Here is a 23,467-nt window from a genome sequence, read left to right on the forward strand (position 1 = left end):
AGTGTAAGTGTGTGTGTGTGTGTGTGTGTGTGTGTGTGTGTGTGTGTGTGTGTGTGTGTGTGTGTGTGTGTGTGTGTGTGTGTGTGTGTGTGTGTGTGTGTGTGTGTGTGTGTGTGCGTGTGTGTAGTTGGTGAACAGCAGCCCTGCTGTGGTTTAGCTGACGCCACCTTCACTTCCTCTCTTTCTCCTCCTCCTACTCCTCTTCTCTCTATCTTTCTTCTGTCTTCTCCTCCTCGGGACCACGAGTCACCAACCTGAATCTTATAAATTAACTGCCCAAAACAACAAGAGGCTGGACAGGAGAAGAAAGGACGAGAGACGAAACCGAGCAATAGAGACCGAAAGGAGAGGAGAAGAGAGGTTACAGACTCACAGACACACAACCATGATCCTTTCCAGTAAGTCTGCTGACTTTGATATGTTGATGTGCGTTAATTCACATGTTCAGTGAACCTTAGAGGCTTGTTTGAGCTCAAACCCCTGCTGAAGTCTAGCAGACTGAGTAGATATGGTTTACGACACATGCACTCTTATGTATAGAGTATCTCTTGAGCTGAGTGATTTGAGTGTTTGAAAAAGTGCTGTCTGTCTGTCTGTCTGTCTGTCTGTCTGTCTGTCTGTCTGTCTGTCTGTCTGTCTGTCTGTCTGTCTGTCTGTCTTCTCTCTCTCAATTCAAGGGGCTTTATTGGCATGGGAAACATATGTTAACATTGCCAAAGCAATCCCCCCCTCTCTCTCTCTCTCTCTCTCTCTCTCTCTCTCTCTCTCTCTCTCTCTCTCCTTCTATTCATCTTCCACTCATATAGAGTGGGTGGGCATTGACAGAAAGCTGGTTTCCTTTTCTTGAGAAGTCTTGAATGTGTGCGTAGTGTGGTTTTACTGTCTTTATGGGTACCTGAAGTCCTCAGGAGAATAGTAAAACACAGGGTGTAGTGTGGTTTTACTGTCTTAATGGGTAAAACAAGGAACATTGGACAAGTGGGGACATCTTGCCGGACCCCACAGGGAAAAAGGCTGTTTTAGGGTTAATGGTTAGTTTTAGGGTTGATGGTTAGTTTGAGGGTTTTAGGATTAGGGGTTAGTTTTAGGGTTAGGGGTTAGTTGTAGGGTTAGGGGTTAGTTTTAGGGTTTTAGGGTTAGGGGTTAGTTTTAAGGTTATGGGTTAGTTTTAGGGTTTTAGGGTTAGGGGTTAGTTTTAGGGTTAGGGGTTAGTTTTAGGGTTTTAGGGTTAGGGGTTAGTTTTAGGGTTTTAGGGTTAATGGTTAGTTTTAGGGTTTTAGGGTTAATGGTTAGTTTTAGGGTTTTAGGGTTAGGGGTTAGTTTTAGGGTTAGGGGTTAGTTTTAGGGTTTTAGGGTTAGGGGTTAGTTTTAGGGTTAGGGGTTAGTTTTAGGGTTTTAGGGTTAGGGGTTAGTTTTAGGGTTTTAGGGTTAATGGTTAGTTTTAGGGTTTTAGGGTTAATGGTTAGTTTTAGGGTTTTAGGGTTAATGGTTAGTTTTAGGGTTTTAGGGTTAGGGGTTCGTTTTAGGATTAGGGGTTAGTTTCAGTTTTAGGGTTAGGGGTTAATTTTAGGGTTATGGGTAAGTTTTTGGGTTAGGGGTTAGTTTTAGGATTAGTGGTTAGTTTCAGTTTTAGGGTTAGGGGTTAGTTTTAGGGTTAGGGGTTAGTTTTAGTTTTACGGTTAGGGGTTAGTTTTAGTTTTAGGGTTAGGGATTAGTTTTAGGGTTTTAGGATTAGGGGCTAGTTTTAGGGTTACGGGTTAGTTTTAGTTTTACGGTTAGGGGTTAGTTTTACTTTTAGGGTTAGGGGTTAGTTTTAGGGTTAGGGGTTAGTTTTAGGGTTAGGGATTAGTTTTTGGGTTAGGGGTTAGTTCTAGTTTTACGGTTAGGGGTTAGTTTTAGTTTTAGGGTTAGGGGTTAGTTTTAGGGTTAGGGGTTAGTTTTAGGGTTAGGGATTAGTTTTAGTTTTAGGGTTAGGGGTTAGTTTTAGGGTTAGGGGTTAGTTTTACAGTTAGGGATTAGTTTTAGTTTCAGGGTTAGGGGTTAGTTTTAGGGTTAGGGGTTAGTTTTATGGTTAGGGGTTAGTTGTAGGGTTAGGGATTAATTTTAGGGTTAGGGATTAGTTTTACTTTTAGCGTTAGGGGTTAGTTTTAGGGTTAGGGGTTAGTTTTAGGGTTAGGGATTAGTTTTAGGGTTAGGGGTTAGTTTCAGTTTTACGCTTAGGGGTAAGTTTTAGTTTTAGGGTTAGGGGTTAGTTTTAGGGTTAGGGGTTAGTTTTAGGGTTAGGGATTAGTTTTAGTTTTAGGGTTAGGGGTTAGTTTTAGGGTTAGGGGTTAGTTTTACGGTTAAGGGTTAGTTGTAGGGTTAGGGATTAGTTTTAGGGTTAGGGGTTAGTTTTAGGGTTAGGGGTTAGTTTTAGGGTTAGGGGTTAGTTGTAGGGTTAGGGATTAGTTTTAGAGTTAGAGATTATTTTTAGGGTTAGGGGTTAGTTTTAGGGTTAGGGGTTAGTTTTAGGGTTAGGGATTAGTTATAGGGGTAGGGATTAGTTTTAGGGGTTCGTTTTAGGGTTAGGGGTTAGTTTAGGGTTAGGGGTTAGTTTTAGGGTTAAGGGTTAGTTTTAGGGGTTAGTTTTAGGGACACGTTTTGGGCTAGGGGTTAGTTTTAGGGTTACGGATTAGTTTTAGGGTTAGGGGTTAGTTTTAGGGATTAGTTTTAGGGTTAGGGGTTAGTTTTAGGGATTTTGTGTCTGTGTTTGATTTTTTCTCTCCATTTTCAGATCACTCTATTCATTCATTTTTCTGCTGCTGCTGTTCTGTAGAATCCAGGTAAACACACACACACACACACACACACACACACACACACACACACACACACACACACACACACACACACACACACACACACACACCATACACACACACGCACGCACACACACAAACACACACACACACACACACACACACACACACACACACACACACACACACACACACACACACACACACACACACACACACACACACACACACACACACACACACACACACACACACACACACACACAGTAACCTGTCTTGTTGTGCTAGAGAGATCAGCACCCATGTGAGCCTGGATAGTGGATCTGGATCTCTGTGTTTTCACACTAGGAGGCACCCGGGACATGCTAACAGGGTAAGTGTAGTGTGTGTGTGTATGGTGTATGGTGTGTGTGTGTGTATGGTGTATGGTGTGTGTACGTGTGTGTGTGTGTGTGTGTGTGTGTGTGTGTGTGGTGTGTGTGTGTGTGTGTGTGTGTGTGTGTGTGTGTGTGTGTGTGTGTGTGTGTGTGTGTGTGTGTGTGTGTGTGTGTGTGTGAGTGTGAGTGTGTGTGTTCTTCCACTATTGCATTACTATACTATTCTCCCTGAAGTACATATATATGTTGTATGTATGGTGTATGGTGTGTGTGTGTGTATGGTGTATGGTGTGTGTGTGTGTGTATATGTGGGTGTGTGTGTGTGTGTATGGTGTATGTGTGTGTGTGTGTGTGTGTGTGTGTGTGTGTGTGTGTGTGTGTGTGTGTGTGTATGTGTGTGTGTGTGTGTGAGTGTGTGTGTGAGTGTGTGTGTGTGAGTGAGTGTGTGAGTGTGTGTGTTCTTCCACTATTGCATTACTATACTATTCTCCCTGAAGTACATATATATGTTGTAATCGTGTCCAGACGGATCGGTCCAGGAGGAAGCTGCCTCCCCCTCCTCCAGATAACGACGACGGCGGAGACATACTAGTGGTAGCCATGTATGACTTCACAGCGAAAGAGGACACGGACCTGACTTTGACTCAGGGAGAGGAGTACACCATCCTACACAAACAGGACCAGCTGTGGTGGAGGGCACAGGACAAACACGGGTAGGTGGGTGGGGGGGGTCTGTGTGTGTGTGTGTGTGTGTGTGTGTGTGTGTGTGTGTGTGTGTGTGTGTGTGTGTGTGTGTGTGTGTAAATATACAGGGCACATTTTGTAAAAGAGAACCATAGGGTCTCAATATGTTAATTAAAAAAAATAACAAAATATGCTTTAAACCAAAGAGAGAAACAACTTGATGTGTCTGGTAACCTGGTAACCTGGTAACCTGGTAACCTGATTCCTGAATCTCTCCTATCAGAAATAAGGGATTTATCCCCAGCAACTATGTCACAGAAAAGGACAGGATTGAGGCCAACCAGTGAGTATCACACAGACACCCAGTCCAGTATCACACAGATACCCAGTCCAGTATCACACAGATACCCAGTCCAGTATCACACAGATACCCAGTCCAGTATCACACAGATACCCAGTCCAGTATCACACAGATACCCAGTCCATTATCACACAGATACCCAGTCCAGTATCACACAGATACCCAGTCCAGTATCACACAGATACCCAGTCCAGTATCACACAGATACCCAGTCCAGTATCACACAGATACCCAGTCCAGTATCACACAGATACCCAGTATCACACAGATACCCAGTTCAGTACCACACAGATACCCAGTCCAGTACTACACAGATACCCAGTCCAGTATCACACAGATACCCAGTCCAGTATCACACAGATACCCAGTCCAGAATCACACAGATACCCAGTCCAGTACTACACAGATACCCAGTCCAGTATCACACAGATACGCAGTCCAGTATCACACAGATACCCAGTCCATAATCACACAGATACCCAGTCCAGTATCACACAGATACCCAGTCCAGTATCACACAGATACCCAGTCCAGTATCACACAGATACCCAGTATCACACAGATACCCAGTCCAGTACTACACAGATACCCAGTCCAGTACTACACAGATACCCAGTCCAGTATCACACAGATACCCAGTCCAGTACTACACAGATACCCAGTCCAGTATCACACAGATACCCAGTCCAGTATCACACAGATACCCAGTCCAGTATCACACAGATACCCAGTCCAGTATCACACAGATACCCAGTCCAGTATCACACAGACACCCAGTCCAGTATCACACAGATACCCAGTCCAGTATCACACAGATACCCAGTCCAGTATCACACAGATACCCAGTCCAGTACTACACAGATACCCAGTCCAGTATCACACAGACACCCGGTCCAGTATCACACAGACACCCAGTCCAGTATCACACAGATACCCAGTCCAGTATCACACAGATACCCAGTCCAGTACTACACAGATACCCAGTCCAGTATCACACAGATACCCAGTCCAGTACTACACAGATGTCCAGTACTACACAGATACCCAGTCCAGTATCACACAGATACCCAGTCCAGTACTACACAGATACCCAGTCCAGTATCACACAGATACCCAGTCCAGTACTACACAGATGTCCAGTACTACACAGATACCCAGTCCAGTATCACACAGATACCCAGTCCAGTATCACACAGATACCCAGTCCAGTACTACACAGATACCCAGTCCAGTATCACACAGATACCCAGTCCAGTACTACACAGATACCCAGTCCAGTATCACACAGATACCCAGTCCAGTACTACACAGATACCCAGTCCAGTATCACACAGATACCCAGTCCAGTATCACACAGATACCCAGTCCAGTACTACACAGATACCCAGTCCAGTACTACACAGATACCCAGTCCAGTATCACACAGATACCCAGTCCAGTACTACACAGATACCCAGTCCAGTATCACACAGATACCCAGTCCAGTATCACACAGATACTTCTGTAGTGCTTAGCATTGCAGTCCAGTAAAGCGTTCTCTCCTCCACCGTTCTAGGTGGTACTGTCAGAGCATCACCAGATCAGAGGCTGAACAGCTGCTACGACAGGAGGTTCCAGTCCGGGTTTTGTTCTTTCTTCGATCAATCAATCAATTAGCCAGACTATCTGTTAGTCAGGTAGTCTGCTTGTCTATCTGTTTCTCCTGTGCTGTAAATTTGTAGATATTCTACAATTGTTCATTTCATCTTTACAGGCTAAAGAGGGAGGGTTTGTGGTGAGGGAGTCGAGTCAACAAAGCTGTTACACTGTTTCAGTGTTCACTAAAGCTCTGGGGTAAGTAACCTTTAATACATTATATGGACCATGTGGAAAATCACACCCTAACACACTGAGCCATCTCTCTCTCTCTCTCTTTCTCTTTCTCTAATTCAATTCAATGGTCTTTTTGACATGGGAAACATGTGTTAACATTGCCAAAGCAAGTGAAGTAGATAATATACAAAAGTGAAATAAACAATAAAAATTAACAGTAAACATTACACATACAGTGGTTTCAAAACATTAAAGACATTACAAATGTCATATTATATATATATATACAGTGTTTTAACAATGTACAAATGGTTAAAGGACACAAGATAAAATAAATAAGCATAAATATGGGTTGTATTTACAATGGTGTTTGTTCTTCACTGGTTGCCCTTTTCTCGTGGCAACAGGTCACAAATATTGCTGCTGTGATGGCACACTATGTAACCTAGAGGACAACCAGTGGGTTCATCTCCTCTATACCACCCACCTGGTAGTGTGGTGGATGGGACTACCAGCTGCAGGATGACAATGTCTGTATTACCGATTTCTTTGGTGAAGTCCGGGTTCCTGCTCTTTAGGCCAAAGGCAGATGACCTCAGGCCTTGGATATTCCAGGATGAGATAGTGAAGGCTTTGTGTTCCATAAAGTGTCCAATGTTGTTGGTCGTGGTTTGGCCTCAGACCAGTAAGTGTGAGCAGAGCCTGCTGAGCATCTGGTACATGCCATTGGCTTGGGCTAGTGTAAGAGTGGGGGTTGGCCCTGTTTGCCCGCTCACTACCTGGGCGTATGTGTGACTTCCATGTTGTGGCCCTCTTTGCGGGGGTGGGGTGCATGGGGTGAGCAGGAGGGGCATAGGTCTGATCTGAGGGTGCCTAAATGGGGTGTGGGCATGGTTGATGTGGGGGTGTTGATTGGTTGGGGTGGGGGTGTGGATGTGGATGTGGCTGGAGGTGCTGTGGTCTGGATGTAAGTCCTTTTGGCGTGGGTCCTCTATGTGTAGGTCCAGGGGGGGGTCCTGCAGGTCTGGGAGGGTGTCTCGCTGATCTGGGTGGGGTGTCTATTGATCTGTTGCTCCTGTGTGAAGTGTTGGGGATACGTTTGAGAGCAATGTCCTTTAGAGTCTGGGCAAAGGTGGGCACTGCTGCCTTGTAGAGGTGGACCTGGTCATAGAGGCTGTTCAAGTCCAGGGTGGAGTGGTGGGCCAGGAAAACGTTTGGTTTTGAGGCACAGTCACGGGAAATACTTGCGTTTACCCGCTGTATTGTGGCAGGGTGGAAGTCTTTTCGTGGTAGCAGGGTGGAGATAACCACTTGTGCGTTGGGGAAAGTAGAAGAAGCCTTTTCAATCACTCCCTTCAGTGCTGTGGCCACTCTTTCCTGTTGTGCCCTCAGGTCGTTTGTGCCTGTGTGTATTATTATGTGGCTGGGTGAGCCTAGTTTGGCCTCAGACAGAAGGTCGAGGGCGCGCTGGGTGTTCGGACACCAGAGTTTAGACACACTTTGTTTGGGAAAAGTTTTTTTTTCTTCTATACATTTCCCATTTGAGTCCATAAGTAGTACAATCTGTGTCTTGTGTTTGTCCTCAGTGGGTGTGGGGGGGTTGTCAGAAGGGCTATCATGGTGGCTGACGGGGGGTGTGCTCAGAGTGGGCGAGAGGCGCTGGGCTTGGGGTTTTTCTTTTGTCTGTTCTGCTGTGATGTCGACTCTATGGTCAGGGTCTGGACTGTTCTGCTGTGATGTCGACTCTATGGTCAGGGTCTGGACTGTTCTGCTGTGATGTCGACTCTATGGTCAGGGTCTGGTGTGGACTGTTCTGCTGTGATGTCGACTCTATGGTCAGGGTCTGGACTGTTCTGCTGTGATGTCGACTCTATGGTCAGGGTCTGGTGTGGACTGTTCTGCTGTGATGTCGACTCTATGGTCAGGGTCTGGTGTGGACTGTTCTGCTGTGATGTCGACTCTATGGTCATGGTCTGGTGTGGACTGTTCTGCTGTGATGTCGACTCTATGGTCAGGGTCTGGTCTGGACTGTTCTGCTGTGATGTCGACTCTATGGTCAGGGTCTGGTGTGGACTGTTCTGCTGTGATGTCGACTCTATGGTCAGGGTCTGGTCTGGACTGTTCTGCTGTGATGTCGACTCTATGGTCAGGGTCTGGTGTGGACTGTTCTGCTGTGATGTCGACTCTATGGTCAGGGTCTGGTGTGGACTGTTCTGCTGTGATGTCGACTCTATGGTCAGGGTCTGGTGTGGACTGTTCTGCTGTGGTGTCGACTCTATGGTCAGGGTCTGGACTGTTCTGCTGTGGTGTCGAGACTTTTGTCGGGTGCTGAGGTGGGCTGTTCTGCTGGCTTCTCTGTGGGGGTGGCCACCTCTCTAGTGGGTTGTTCTCTGTCGCACGCCATCCCCCTCAACCCTCTCCTCCAGCAGCAATCTGATCCTCTCCTCTAGTACTCTGTTCTTCTCCTGCTCCTGCTCTTTCTCCTGTTGATTTGATTTGAAGTTGTCTCACCACTGTCCAGAGTGCAGATACAGGGGAGCAAAAAAGTATTTAGTCAGCCACCAATTGTGCAAGTTCTCCCACTTAAAAAGATGAGACAGGCCTGTAATTTTCATCATAGGTACACTTCAACTATGACAGACAAAATGAGAAAAAAAATCCAGAAAATCACATTGTAGGATTTTTAATGAATTTATTTGCAAATGATGGTGGAAAATAATTAAATACTTTTTTGCCCCACTGTATGTCTCTCTCCACCTCCAGCTCTCCGTGTCTGGTTAAGGGGGTGTTGTTGTGATTGACTGTTGTCTGGTTAAGAGGGTGTTGTTGTGATTGACTGTTGTCTGGTTGAGGGGGTGTTGTTGTGATGGACTGTTGTCTGGTTAACCTCTCTAGGCAACCCGACGCGCTTGCGTCCCACCTTGCCAACAATAAATGCAAATGCGCTACACCAAATGCTAATAGCACTCGTTAAAACTCAAACGTTCATTAAAATTCACATTCAGGGTACTCAATTCAAGCTACACTCGTTGTGAATCTAGCCAACGAGTCAGATTTGTAAAATGCTTTTCGGCAAAAGCATGAGAAGCTATTATCTGATAGCAGGCAACACGCCGAAATACCTGAAGGGGACATAAACAAAGGAATTAGCGTAGCCGGCGCTACACAAAACGCAGAAATAAAATATAAAACATTCATTACCTTTGACGAGATTCTTGGTTGGCACTCCTATATGTCCCATAAACATCACTATTGGGTCTTTTTTTCGATTAAATCGGTCCATATATACCCTTAATATCGATCTATGAAAAGTGTGATCCAGGAAAAAACAGCGTTTTAAAACGCAACGTCATTTTTTTAAATTAAAAAAGTCGACGATAAACTTTCACAAAACACTTCGAAATACTTTTGTAATCCAACTTTAGGTATTAGTAAACGTTAATAATCTATCAAATTGATCACGGGGCGATGTGTATTCAATAGCTCCACGTCTTGAACTCATGGTCGAAAATTTCTCCTCCGAAACATCCTGTCGGAGACCGGAAGGAATGGGCTCTCTCTTACTCGTTTGACCAAGAAACAAAGCCCAGGCAATTGACAAGACTGGCAACATCGTGTGGAAGCTGTAGGACTTGCAATCTCAGCCCTATGTAATTTGGTTTCCCATAAACAATACATGCAAGTGGTGCATTGATACTTTTTCCAGTTTTCAGTGATCAGTTATTCTTGCGCTTTTCGATGAAACACAGGCTCTGTTATAGTCACAGCCGTGATTTAACCAGTTTTAGAAACGTCAGAGTGTTTTCTATCCACACATACTAATCATATGCATATACTATATTCCTGGCATGAGTAGCAGGATGCTGAAATGTTGCGCGATTTTTAACAGAATGTTCGAAAAAGTAGGGGGTAGGCTTAGCAGGTTTTAAGAGGGTGTTGTTGTGATGGACTGTTGTCTGGGTCTGGTTGAGGGGGTGTTGTTGTGATGGGCTGTTGTCTGGTTAAGGGGGTGTTGTTGTGATGGGCTGTTGTCTGGTTAAGGGGGTGTTGTTGTGATTGACTGTTGTCTGGTTGAGGGGGTGTTGTTGTGATGGGCTGTTGTCTGGTTAAGGGGGTGTTGTTGTGATGGACTGTTGTCTGGTTGAGGGGGTGTTGTTGTGATTGACTGTAGTCTGGTTAAGGGGGTGTTGTGATGGACTGTTGTCTGGGTCTGGTTGAGGGGGTGTTGTTGTGATGGACTGTTGTCTGGTTAAGGGGGTGTTGTTGTGATTGACTGTTGTCTGGTTAAGGGGGTGTTGTGATGGACTGTTGTCTGGGTCTGGTTGAGGGGGTGTTGTTGTGATTGACTGTAGTCTGGTTAAAGGGGTGTTGTTGTGATGGGCTGTTGTCTGGTTAAGGGGGTGTTGTTGTGATGGACTGTTGTCTGGGTCTGGTTGAGGGGGTGTTGTTGTGATGGGCTGTTGTCTGGTTAAGGGGGTGTTGTTGTGATGGACTGTTGTCTGGTTAAGGGGGTGTTGTTGTGATGGACTGTTGTCTGGTTGAGGGGGTGTTGTTGTGATGGACTGTTGTCTGGTTGAAGGGGTGTTGTTGTGATTGACTGTTGTCTGGGTCTGGTTGAGGGGGTGTTGTTGTGATGGACTGTTGTCTGGTTGAAGGGGTGTTGTTGTGATTGACTGTTGTCTGGGTCTGGTTGAGGGGGTGTTGTTGTGATGGACTGTTGTCTGGTTGAAGGGGTGTTGTTGTGATTGACTGTTGTCTGGTTAAGGGGGTGGTGCTGTGATGGACTGTTGTCTGGTTGAGGGGGTGTTGTTGTGATGGACTGTTGTCTGGTTAAGGGGCTGTTGTTGTGATGGACTGTTGTCTGGTTAAGAGGGTGTTGTTGTGATGGGCTGTTGTCTGGTTGAGGGGGTGTTGCTGTGATGGACTGTTGTCTGGGTCTGTGCTGACTGGAGTGGAATCACCTGCTATTCCAGCTCCACCTGCCTTACCTCCAGCTGGGTGAATGTATCCTTCATTTCAATGAGGGAGTAATACTCTGTGCTGGGAGGTTGACTGTCCGTTGTGGATTGCTCATCTGTGGGGTTACATAGTGAAGAGGTCTGGTCTGACCCGCTCGGTGTGGGGGTATCTTTATCAAGGGAGAGCTTCTCCTGCTGGGCTAATTCTTTGTTTAGGTGAAAGTCCAGCTGAAACTGTTTGGGGTTACTCTGTACCATTACTGTTCCGGACTTATAGAGGTTTATATTAGCTGACTCAGAGTCCTCGTTGTCAAGTATCCTTATCCACCCCTCGTTAACACCCCCTCTCTTAACAAAGGGGTAGTGTGCTAATATAGCACTGTGCCATGCCAGGGGATGGTTTGTGTGGAAGATAAGGTTGCTGATGTTCCCATTTTTGTAATAGTCAGCAAAAAGTGTCTCTTGATTTTCCATAAGGAGCTTCATTTTGTAATCTTTTCTTGCCTTATCATTCTTTACATGCACAGGGTATTGTATTTTAATTACCTCTGAACAGCGGGAGGGAGCTTCTAAGGCCTCTCCATTTGGTTGGGGTAGACTGTGTGACTCTCCTGCCATTGTTGGGCTAATGGGCTTTGACACCTCTCACTTGACACGTCAGTGCTAGTTGAGGCTGTATCAAGCTTGGCAGAATTATGTTAGCATTCAGTCCTTATAAAGTAATGGTGTGTATTTTTCTTCTTGGCTTTTGGAAATAGAATATAGTTTCAGACTAAGCATTACTCACTCAGTTCCAGGTTGGATGGGGTTTTCAGGTTTCTGTTGTTTTCCAGTGAATTTGCTGTATAGAGAAATAATCCTTGGTAGTTGTGAACCTTCCAGGTGATTCTGTGATTCCGTCCAAAATCAGGTTGTAGGTTTTGAATTTTGATTTGAAGTGAGGGTTATGTTGTAGAGGGTAGCATCCTGTATGTGTTCCTGACAAAAAAAATCTAAGTTAATCTAACTCTAAATCTATATTTTTTAAAGAAAATGCTGAAAAATGCAGGAGCTCATCTGATTGTGACCTCTCTCTCTCTCTGTCTCTCTGTCCATCCCTGTCTCTCTCTCTCTATCCCTATCTCTATCTCTCTCTCTCTCCCACTCTTCTTGCTCCTCTCTCTCCCCTTAGTATAAACGGTGGTATCAGACACTACCAGATAAAGCTCAATGATTCTGGAAGCTTCTATCTCTGTGAGAAGCACATCTTCACCTCGATACCTGAACTCATAGAGTACCACAACCACAATGCTGCAGGTAGAGTACACACACACACACACACACACACACACACACACACACACACACACACACACACACACACACACACACACACACACACACACACACACACACACACACACACACACACACACACACACACACACACACACACACACACACACACACACACACACACACACACACACACACACACCCTCTCGCCCTCTGTGTGTGCAGGTCTGGTGACCAGGTTAAGGTATGCAGTAGGACCCATGGGCAGGTGTGTCCCTGCTACACCAGGCTTCAGCTCAGGTCAGTCAACACACACTCTGAAACACACTCACACACTCTGAAACACACTCACACACTCTGAAACACACTCACACACTCTGAAACACACTCACACACTCTGAAACACACTCACACCCTCTAAAACACACTCACACACTCTGAAACACAATCACACCCTCTAAAACACACTCACACACTCTAAAACACACTCACACCCTCTAAAACACACTCACACACTCTGAAACACACTCACACCCTCTAAAACACACTCACACACTCTAAAACACACTCACACCCTCTAAAACACACTCACACACTCTGAAACACACTCACACCCTCTAAAACACACTCACACACTCTGAAACACACTCACACACTCTGAAACACACTCACACACTCTGAAACACACTCACACACTCTAAAACACACTCACACACACACACACTCTAAAACACACTCACACACACACACTCTGAAACACACTCACACACTCTAAAACACACACATACCCTCTAAAACACACTCACAAACTCTGAAACACACTCACACACACACTCTGAAACACACTCACACACACACTCTGAAACACACTCACACACTCTAAAACACACTCACATACTCTAAAACACACTCACACCCTTTAAAACACACTCACACACTCTGAAACACACACACCCACACACACTCTGAAACACACTCACACACTCTAAAACACACTCACACACTCTAAAACACACTCACACCCTCTAAAACACACTCACACACTCTAAAACACACTCACACCCTCTAAAACACACTCACACCCTCTAAAACACACTCACACACTCTGAAACATACTCACACACACACACACTCTGAAACACACTCACACACTCTAAAACACACTCACATACTCTAAAACACACTCACACCCTCTAAAACACACTCACACCCTCTAAAACACACTCACACCCTCTAAAACACACTCACACACTCTGAAACACACTCACACACTCTGAAACACACTCACACACTCTAAAACACACTCACACACTCTGAAACACACTCACACACTCTAAAACACACTCACACCCTCTAAAACACACTCAAACCCTCTAAAACACACTCACACACTCTGAAACACACTCACACACACACACACTCTGAAACACACTCACACACTCTAAAACACACACACACACACACACACACACACTCTAAAACATACTCACATACTCTAGAACCCACACAGCATCTTGAGAGAATGAGAATGAGCAGTTAGGGACCGTCTATAGAGGTCCTGTGTTTATCAGCATCACAACAGGTGACAGTAGTTCAACCACAGTGAGAGACCGTCTGTAGAGGTCCTGTTTTTATCAGCATCACAACAGGTGACAGTAGTTCAACCACAGTTAGGGACCGTCTATAGAGGTCCTGTGTTTATCAGCATCACAACAGGTGACAGTAGTTCAACCACAGTGAGGGACCGTCTATAGAGGTCCTGTGTTTATCAGCATCATAACAGGCGACAGAAGCAGAGATGTCAGATTAAACTTGACGTCAATGACATTGAAGCATTTATTCATAATAATTTATAACAGTGGTCACCAATCGGCTGATCGCGATCGACTGGTCGATATCTAAGCCATTCCTAGTCGATCACCCTAAAATGTTTGTAAAAAAAAATATATATATATATATATAAAAATGACGAAGCTTTTCGTTCCTATTACTGTACGTTGTTCCGCGATGTTGCCGGTAGGTGCACTTGATTCAAGTAAACTGTTTCCATTTTGAACCATTTCATGTGTCTGAGGGTAGAACTCCGCCTAACCAGGGAGTAAATCAAGTGCACATATTAGTCTACCGCAGACCAATCAGGTAGCTCAGATCACCGCGTCGGCCGGCACAGGTTCCTCCGCCCAAATACTGTAAAAATAAGCCTCGAACACACAGCAAAGTTAATCATGTGAGATTTCAAAACTTTCAAAAACCACGACTGGAGAGACACTCGTTGAATACAGCAAAGATCCGCTGTTTTTATGAGTAACTAGTTGTTATTCACCCCTGTCAACACTCTTCAACAGTTTGATAAGCCCAAAAAATGCACGTTTGGAATAGCTTTCTTTGTTATTATTTGCGTCTTTAAAAAAATAAATAAATTAATATATATTTTTTTTTTTCTGGTCATATAAGTAACATCATGAATTGGTGCATGAGGCAGAGATAATGCAGTGACTGCCCCCCTTTTCTCAGCGGAGGGAGAGAGAGAGAGAGGAGGGACGGTGAGTCGAGTGAGGAGCTGATCTTGTATCTACAGTGTTATAATATAAATATGTAATTTCTAAATGGTCTGAGAAGAGCAACATTGGCAGGGAAATTCAAGCGTAGCCACTATGAGGAGATAATGTATTGGGTCTAATGCCCACTGAGCATAGCCACTATGAGGAGATAATGTATTGGGTCTAATGCCCACTGAGCATAGCCACTGTGAGGAGATAATGTATTGGTTCTAATGCCCACTGAGCATAGCCACTATGAGGTGATAATGTATTGGGCCTGATGCCTACTGAGCATAGCCACTATGAGGTGATAATGTATTGGGCCTGATGCCTACTGAGCATAGCCACTATGAGGTGATAATGTATTGGGTCTAATGCCCACTGAGCATAGCCACTATGAGGTGATAATGTATTGGGTCTAATGCCCACTGAGCATAGCCACTGTGAGGAGATAATGTATTGGTTCTAATGCCCACTGAGCATAGCCACTGTGAGGAGATAATGTATTGGTTCTAATGCCCACTGAGCATAGCCACTATGAGGTGATAATGTATTGGGCCTGATGCCTACTGAGCATAGCCACTATGAGGTGATAATGTATTGGGCCTGATGCCTACTGAGCATAGCCACTATGAGGTGATAATGTATTGGGTCTAATGCCCACTGAGCATAGCCACTATGAGGTGATAATGTATTGGGTCTAATGCCTACTGAGCATAGCCACTATGAGGTGATAATGTATTGGGCCTAATGCCCACTGAGCATAGCCACTATGAGGTGAAAATGTATTGGGTCTAATGCCCACTGAGCATAGCCACTATGAGGTGATAATGTATTGGGTCTAATGCCCACTGAGCATAGCCACTATGAGGTGATAATGTATTGGGTCTAATGCCCACTGAGCATAGCCACTATGAGGTGATAATGTATTGGGCCTAATGCCTACTGCACAACCCTAATCGTTACAGAACGGTCTTTAATTGGTTCATGTTGCATAGGCTTACTTTTATGAAGTCATGTTTTTATAACATCAGAGCGGTAGATCTCGGCTTGCATTTTGACTCAGGAAGTGATCTTGACTCAGGAAGTGATCTTGACTCAGGAAGTGATCTTGACTCAGGAAGTGATCTTGACTCAGGAAGTGATCTTGAGCAATAGTTAATTTACAAATAGCCTACCAAAGTGTCAGAAATTATAAGCAGAAATATATCTATAGGCAAAACTAAATCCTGCACCACCTGTCAACAAATCGTTCCGTCATCTCTGACTGTAGCCAACAGGCATTTTCTATATTAGTGGGTCAGGTGTGGTGGGGGTTAGAGTCTGGTTAGGGTCTGGGTAGAGTCTAGTTGGGGTCTGGTTAGGGTCTGGTTAGGGTCTGGTTAGAGTCTGGTTTGAGTCTGGTTAGAGTCTGGTTAGGGTCTGGTGCGGGTCTGGTTTGAGTCTGGTTAGAGTCTGTTTAGAGTCTGGTTAGGGTCTCGCTAGAGTCTGGTTAGGGTCTGGTTAGGGTCTGGTGAGGGTCTGGTTAGGGTCTGGTTAGGGTCTGGTGGGGGTTAGGGTCTGGTTAGGGTCTGGTTTGAGTCTGGTTAGAGTCTGGTTAGGGTCTGGTTAGGGTCTGGTTAGGGTCTGGTGCGGGTCTGGTTCGAGTCTGGTTAGAGTCTGTTTAGAATCTGGTTAGGGTCTCGCTAGAGTCTGGTTAGGGTCTGGTTAGGGTCTGGTGCGGGTCTGGTTCGAGTCTGTTTAGAGTCTGTTTAGAGTCTGGTTAGGGTCTCGCTAGAGTCTGGTTAGGGTCTGGTTAGGGTCTGGTGAGGGTCTGGTTAGGGTCTGGTTAGGGTCTGGTGGGGGTTAGGGTCTGGTTAGATCTGGTTAGGGTCTGGTGAGGGTCTGGTTAGAGTCTGGTGAGAGTCTGGTTAGGGTCTGGTTAGGGTCTGGTTAGGGTCTGGTTACTGTCTGGTGGGGTTTAGGGTCTGGTTAGATCTGGTTAGGGTCTGGTGGGGTTTAGGGTCTGGTGCGGGTCTGGTTAGAGTCTGGTTAGGGTCTGGTTAGAGTCTGGTTAGAGTCTGGTGAGGGTCTGGTTAGGGTCTGGTTATGGTCTGGTTAGGGTCTGGTGGGTGTTAGGGTCTGGTTAGATCTGGTTAGGGTCTGGTGGGGTTTAGGGTCTGGTGCGGGTCTGGTTAGATTCTGGTTAGGGTCTGGTTAGGGTCTGGTTAGAGTCTGGTTAGGGTCTGGTTAGAGTCAGGGTTAGGGTCTTGTTACGGTCTGGTGGGGTTTAGGGTCTGGTGGGGGTTAGGGTCTGGTTAGGGCCTGGTTAGAGTCTGGTTAGGGTCTGGTTAGAGTCTGGTTAGGGTCTGGTTAGGGTCTGGTTAGGGTCTGGTTAGGGTCTGGTTAGAGTCTGGTTAGATTCTGGTTAGAGTCTGGTTAGAGTCTGGTTAGAGTCTGGTTAGAGTCTGGTTAGGGTCTGGTGCAGGTCTGGTGGGTGTTAGGGTCTGGTTAGGGTCTGGTTAGGGTCTGGTTAGGGTCTGGTGGGGGTTAGGGTCTGGTTAGGGCCTGGTTAGGGTCTGGTTAGAGTCTGTTTAGGGCCTGGTTAGGGCCTGTTTAGGGCCTGGTTAGGGTCTGGTTAGAGCCTGGTTAGGGTCTGGTTAGGGCCTAGTTAGGGCCTGGTTAGGGTCTGGTGCGGGTCTGGTTAGAGTCTAGTTGGGGTCTGGTTAGAGTCTGGTGAGGGTCTGGTTAGGGTCTGGTTAGGGTCTGGTGCGGGTTAGGGTCTGGTTAGGGTCTGGTTTGAGTCTGGTTAGGGTCTGGTTAGAGTCTGGTTAGGGCCTAGTTAGGGCCTGGTTAGGGTCTGGTGCGGGTCTGGTTAGAGTCTAGTTGGGGTCTGGTTAGAGTCTGGTTAGGGTCTGGTTAGGGTCTGGTTAGGGTCTGGTGCGGGTCTGGTTCGAGTCTGGTTAGAGTCTGTTTAGAATCTGGTTAGGGTCTCGCTAGAGTCTGGTTAGGGTCTGGTTAGGGTCTGGTGCGGGTCTGGTTCGAGTCTGTTTAGAGTCTGTTTAGAGTCTGGTTAGGGTCTCGCTAGAGTCTGGTTAGGGTCTGGTTAGGGTCTGGTTAGGGTCTGGTGAGGGTCTGGTTAGGGTCTGGTTAGGGTCTGGTGGGGGTTAGGGTCTGGTTAGATCTGGTTAGGGTCTGGTGAGGGTCTGGTTAGAGTCTGGTGAGAGTCTGGTTAGGGTCTGGTTAGGGTCTGGTGGGGTCTGGTTAGGGTCTGGTGGGGGTTAGGGTCTGGTTAGATCTGGTTAGGGTCTGGTGGGGTTTAGGGTCTGGTGCGGGTCTGGTTAGAGTCTGGTTAGGGTCTGGTTAGAGTCTGGTTAGAGTCTAGTTGGGGTCTGGTTAGAGTCTGGTGAGGGTCTGGTTAGGGTCTGGTTAGGGTCTGGTGCGGGTTAGGGTCTGGTTAGGGTCTGGTTTGAGTCTGGTTAGGGTCTGGTTAGAGTCTGGTTAGGGCCTAGTTAGGGCCTGGTTAGGGTCTGGTGCGGGTCTGGTTAGAGTCTAGTTGGGGTCTGGTTAGAGTCTGGTTAGGGTCTGGTTAGGGTCTGGTTAGGGTCTGGTGCGGGTCTGGTTCGAGTCTGGTTAGAGTCTGTTTAGAATCTGGTTAGGGTCTCGCTAGAGTCTGGTTAGGGTCTGGTTAGGGTCTGGTGCGGGTCTGGTTCGAGTCTGTTTAGAGTCTGTTTAGAGTCTGGTTAGGGTCTCGCTAGAGTCTGGTTAGGGTCTGGTTAGGGTCTGGTGAGGGTCTGGTTAGGGTCTGGTTAGGGTCTGGTGGGGGTTAGGGTCTGGTTAGATCTGGTTAGGGTCTGGTGAGGGTCTGGTTAGAGTCTGGTGAGAGTCTGGTTAGGGTCTGGTTAGGGTCTGGTGGGGTCTGGTTAGGGTCTGGTGGGGGTTAGGGTCTGGTTAGATCTGGTTAGGGTCTGGTGGGGTTTAGGGTCTGGTGCGGGTCTGGTTAGAGTCTGGTTAGGGCCTGGTTAGGGCCTGTTTAGGGCCTGGTTAGGGTCTGGTTAGAGCCTGGTTAGGGTCTGGTTAGGGCCTAGTTAGGGCCTGGTTAGGGTCTGGTGCGGGTCTGGTTAGAGTCTAGTTGGGGTCTGGTTAGAGTCTGGTGAGGGTCTGGTTAGGGTCTGGTTAGGGTCTGGTGCGGGTTAGGGTCTGGTTAGGGTCTGGTTTGAGTCTGGTTAGGGTCTGGTTAGAGTCTGGTTAGGGCCTAGTTAGGGCCTGGTTAGGGTCTGGTGCGGGTCTGGTTAGAGTCTAGTTGGGGTCTGGTTAGAGTCTGGTTAGGGTCTGGTTAGGGTCTGGTTAGGGTCTGGTGCGGGTCTGGTTCGAGTCTGGTTAGAGTCTGTTTAGAATCTGGTTAGGGTCTCGCTAGAGTCTGGTTAGGGTCTGGTTAGGGTCTGGTGCGGGTCTGGTTCGAGTCTGTTTAGAGTCTGTTTAGAGTCTGGTTAGGGTCTCGCTAGAGTCTGGTTAGGGTCTGGTTAGGGTCTGGTTAGGGTCTGGTGAGGGTCTGGTTAGGGTCTGGTTAGGGTCTGGTGGGGGTTAGGGTCTGGTTAGATCTGGTTAGGGTCTGGTGAGGGTCTGGTTAGAGTCTGGTGAGAGTCTGGTTAGGGTCTGGTTAGGGTCTGGTGGGGTCTGGTTAGGGTCTGGTGGGGGTTAGGGTCTGGTTAGATCTGGTTAGGGTCTGGTGGGGTTTAGGGTCTGGTGCGGGTCTGGTTAGAGTCTGGTTAGGGTCTGGTTAGAGTCTGGTTAGAGTCTAGTTGGGGTCTGGTTAGAGTCTGGTGAGGGTCTGGTTAGGGTCTGGTTAGGGTCTGGTGCGGGTTAGGGTCTGGTTAGGGTCTGGTTTGAGTCTGGTTAGGGTCTGGTTAGAGTCTGGTTAGGGCCTAGTTAGGGCCTGGTTAGGGTCTGGTGCGGGTCTGGTTAGAGTCTAGTTGGGGTCTGGTTAGAGTCTGGTTAGGGTCTGGTTAGGGTCTGGTTAGGGTCTGGTGCGGGTCTGGTTCGAGTCTGGTTAGAGTCTGTTTAGAATCTGGTTAGGGTCTCGCTAGAGTCTGGTTAGGGTCTGGTTAGGGTCTGGTGCGGGTCTGGTTCGAGTCTGTTTAGAGTCTGTTTAGAGTCTGGTTAGGGTCTCGCTAGAGTCTGGTTAGGGTCTGGTTAGGGTCTGGTTAGGGTCTGGTGAGGGTCTGGTTAGGGTCTGGTTAGGGTCTGGTGGGGGTTAGGGTCTGGTTAGATCTGGTTAGGGTCTGGTGAGGGTCTGGTTAGAGTCTGGTGAGAGTCTGGTTAGGGTCTGGTTAGGGTCTGGTGGGGTCTGGTTAGGGTCTGGTGGGGGTTAGGGTCTGGTTAGATCTGGTTAGGGTCTGGTGGGGTTTAGGGTCTGGTGCGGGTCTGGTTAGAGTCTGGTTAGGGTCTGGTTAGAGTCTGGTTAGAGTCTGGTGAGGGTCTGGTTAGGGTCTGGTTAGGGTCTGGTTAGGGTCTGGTGGGTGTTAGGGTCTGGTTAGATCTGGTTAGGGTCTGGTGGGGTTTAGGGTCTGGTGGGGTTTAGGGTCTGGTGCGGGTCTGGTTAGATTCTGGTTAGGGTCTGGTTAGGGTCTGGTTAGAGTCTGGTTAGGGTCTGGTTAGAGTCAGGGTTAGGGTCTTGTTACGGTCTGGTGGGGTTTAGGGTCTGGTGGGGGTTAGGGTCTGGTTAGGGCCTGGTTAGAGTCTGGTTAGGGTCTGGTTAGAGTCTGGTTAGGGTCTGGTTAGGGTCTGGTTAGGGTCTGGTTAGGGTCTGGTTAGAGTCTGGTTAGATTCTGGTTAGAGTCTGGTTAGAGTCTGGTTAGAGTCTGGTTAGGGTCTGGTGCAGGTCTGGTGGGTGTTAGGGTCTGGTTAGGGTCTGGTTAGGGTCTGGTTAGGGTCTGGTGGGGGTTAGGGTCTGGTTAGGGCCTGGTTAGAGTCTGTTTAGGGCCTGGTTAGGGCCTGTTTAGGGCCTGGTTAGGGTCTGGTTAGAGTCTGGTTAGGGTCTGGTTAGGGCCTGGTTAGGGTCTGGTGCGGGTCTGGTTAGAGTCTAGTTGGGGTCTGGTTAGAGTCTGGTGAGGGTCTGGTTAGGGTCTGGTTAGGGTCTGGTGGGGGTTAGGGTCTGGTTAGATCTGGTTAGGGTCTGGTGGGGGTTTGAGTCTGGTTTGAGTCTGGTTAGAGTCTGGTTAGGGTCTGGTGCGGGTCTGGTTAGAGTCTGGTTAGAGTCTGGTTAGAGTCTGGTTAGGGTCTGGTTAGGGTCTGGTGAGGGTCTGGTTAGAGTCTGGTGAGAGTCTGGTGAGGGTCTGGTTAGGGTCTGGTTAGGGTCTGGTTAGGGTCTGGTGGGGGTTAGGGTCTGGTTAGATCTGGTTAGGGTCTGGTGGGGTTTAGGGTCTGGTGCGGGTCTGGTTAGATTCTGGTTAGGGTCTGGTTAGGTGAGGGTCTGGTGGGGGTTAGGGTCTGGTTAGGGTCTGGTGGGGGTTAGGGTCTGGTTAGGGCCTGGTTAGGGTCTGGTTAGAGTCTGTTTAGGGCCTGGTTAGGGCCTGGTTAGGGTCTGGTTAGAGCCTGGTTAGGGCCTGGTTAGGGTCTGGTTAGAGCCTGGTTAGGGTCTGGTTAGGGCCTAGTTAGGGCCTGGTTAGGGTCTGGTTAGGGTCTGGTTAGGGTCTGGTTAGAGTCTGGTTAGATTCTGGTTAGAGTCTGGTTAGAGTCTGGTTAGAGTCTGGTTAGGGTCTGGTGCAGGTCTGGTGGGTGTTAGGGTCTGGTTAGGGTCTGGTTAGGGTCTGGTTAGGGTCTGGTGGGGGTTAGGGTCTGGTTAGGGCCTGGTTAGGGTCTGGTTAGAGTCTGTTTAGGGCCTGGTTAGGGCCTGTTTAGGGCCTGGTTAGGGTCTGGTTAGAGCCTGGTTAGGGTCTGGTTAGGGCCTAGTTAGGGCCTGGTTAGGGTCTGGTGCGGGTCTGGTTAGAGTCTAGTTGGGGTCTGGTTAGAGTCTGGTGAGGGTCTGGTTAGGGTCTGGTTAGGGTCTGGTGGGGGTTAGGGTCTGGTTAGATCTGGTTAGGGTCTGGTGGGGGTTTGAGTCTGGTTTGAGTCTGGTTAGAGTCTGGTTAGGGTCTGGTGCGGGTCTGGTTAGAGTCTGGTTAGAGTCTGGTTAGGGTCTGGTTAGAGTCTGGTTAGGGTCTGGTGAGGGTCTGGTTAGAGTCTGGTGAGAGTCTGGTGAGGGTCTGGTTAGGGTCTGGTTAGGGTCTGGTTAGGGTCTGGTGGGGGTTAGGGTCTGGTTAGATCTGGTTAGGGTCTGGTGGGGCTTAGGGTCTGGTGCGGGTCTGGTTAGATTCTGGTTAGGGTCTGGTTAGGTGAGGGTCTGGTGGGGGTTAGGGTCTGGTTAGGGTCTGGTGGGGGTTAGGGTCTGGTTAGGGCCTGGTTAGGGTCTGGTTAGAGTCTGTTTAGGGCCTGGTTAGGGCCTGGTTAGGGTCTGGTTAGAGCCTGGTTAGGGTCTGGTTAGAGCCTGGTTAGGGTCTGGTTAGGGCCTAGTTAGGGCCTGGTTAGGGTCTGGTGCGGGTCTGGTTAGAGTCTAGTTTGGGTCTGGTGGGGGTTAGGGTCTGGTTAGGGTCTGGTGGGGGTTAGGGTCTGGTTAGGGCCTGGTTAGGGTCTGGTTAGAGTCTGGTTAGGGCCTAGTTAGGGCCTGGTAGTGGCTGGGGTCTGGTTAGAGTCCAGTTGGGGTCTTGTGGGGGCTAGGGTCTGGTGCGTACCTCAGATTTTCACTTTATCACATATATCACACACACACACACTTTCATTACAGACAGTAAATATACACATTGACATGCACCTGTCAACACGTTAACGCCTCTCTCTCGTTTCCAATCCTTATGATCCGCCGCAATTGTTGCAACCCCTATTACTAACCTGTTCAACCTCTTTCATATCGTCTGAGATCCCCAAATATGGAAAAGCTGCAGCGGTCATCCCCCTCTTCAAATGGGGGGACACTCTAGACCCAAACTGTTACAGACTTATATCCATCCTGCCCTGCCTTTCTAAAGCTTTCAAATGCCAAGTCAACAAACAGATCACCAACCATTTCGAATCCCACCGTACGTTCTCCACTATGCAATCTGGTTTCCGAGCAGGTCATGGGTGCACCTCAGCCACGCTCAAGGTCCTAAACAATATTTTAACCGCCATCGATAAGAAACATTACTGTGCAGCCGTATTCATTGATCTGGCCAAGGCTTTCGAATCTGTCAATCATCACATCCTCATTGGCAGACTCGACAGCCTTGGTTTCTCAAATGACTGCCTCACCTGGTTCAACAACTACTCAGACAGAGTTCAGTGTGTCAAATCGGAGGGCCTGTTGTCCGGACCTCTGGCAGTCTCTATGGGGGTGCCACAGGGTTCAATTCTCAGGCTGACTCTTTTCTCTGTATACATCAATGATGTCGCTCTTGCTGCTGGTGATTCTCTGATCCACCTCTACGCAGACGACACCATTCTGTATACTTCTGGCCCTTCTTTGGACACTGTGTTAACAAACCTCCAAACGAGCTTCAAAGCCATACAACACTCCTTCTGTGGCCTCCAACTGCTCTTAAATACAAGTAAAACTAAATGCATGCTCTACAACCGAACACTGCCTGCACCTGCCCGCCCGTTCAGCATC

The 23,467-nt window shown here is 47.6% G+C and overlaps 1 protein-coding gene across 1 annotated transcript in view; it reads left to right on the top strand.

The window, feature by feature from the left end:
* The first annotated feature begins 240 nt into the window (after positions 1–240).
* txk (TXK tyrosine kinase) overlaps positions 241–23,467 on the top strand; it is a 43,155-nt gene continuing 19,928 nt past the window's right edge. Inside the window, exons 1-9 of the mRNA XM_064940868.1 lie at positions 241–398; positions 2,774–2,822; positions 3,087–3,171; positions 3,701–3,888; positions 4,143–4,202; positions 5,776–5,830; positions 5,974–6,053; positions 12,162–12,286; positions 12,491–12,565. Coding sequence (XP_064796940.1) covers positions 386–398; positions 2,774–2,822; positions 3,087–3,171; positions 3,701–3,888; positions 4,143–4,202; positions 5,776–5,830; positions 5,974–6,053; positions 12,162–12,286; positions 12,491–12,565 — 730 coding nt within the window. The 5' untranslated portion in view covers positions 241–385. The remainder of the gene's footprint in view (positions 399–2,773; positions 2,823–3,086; positions 3,172–3,700; positions 3,889–4,142; positions 4,203–5,775; positions 5,831–5,973; positions 6,054–12,161; positions 12,287–12,490; positions 12,566–23,467) is intronic.

Source organism: Oncorhynchus masou, chromosome 27 (genome assembly GCF_036934945.1).
Source record: "Oncorhynchus masou masou isolate Uvic2021 chromosome 27, UVic_Omas_1.1, whole genome shotgun sequence".
Classification (NCBI taxonomy): domain Eukaryota; kingdom Metazoa; phylum Chordata; class Actinopteri; order Salmoniformes; family Salmonidae; genus Oncorhynchus; species Oncorhynchus masou.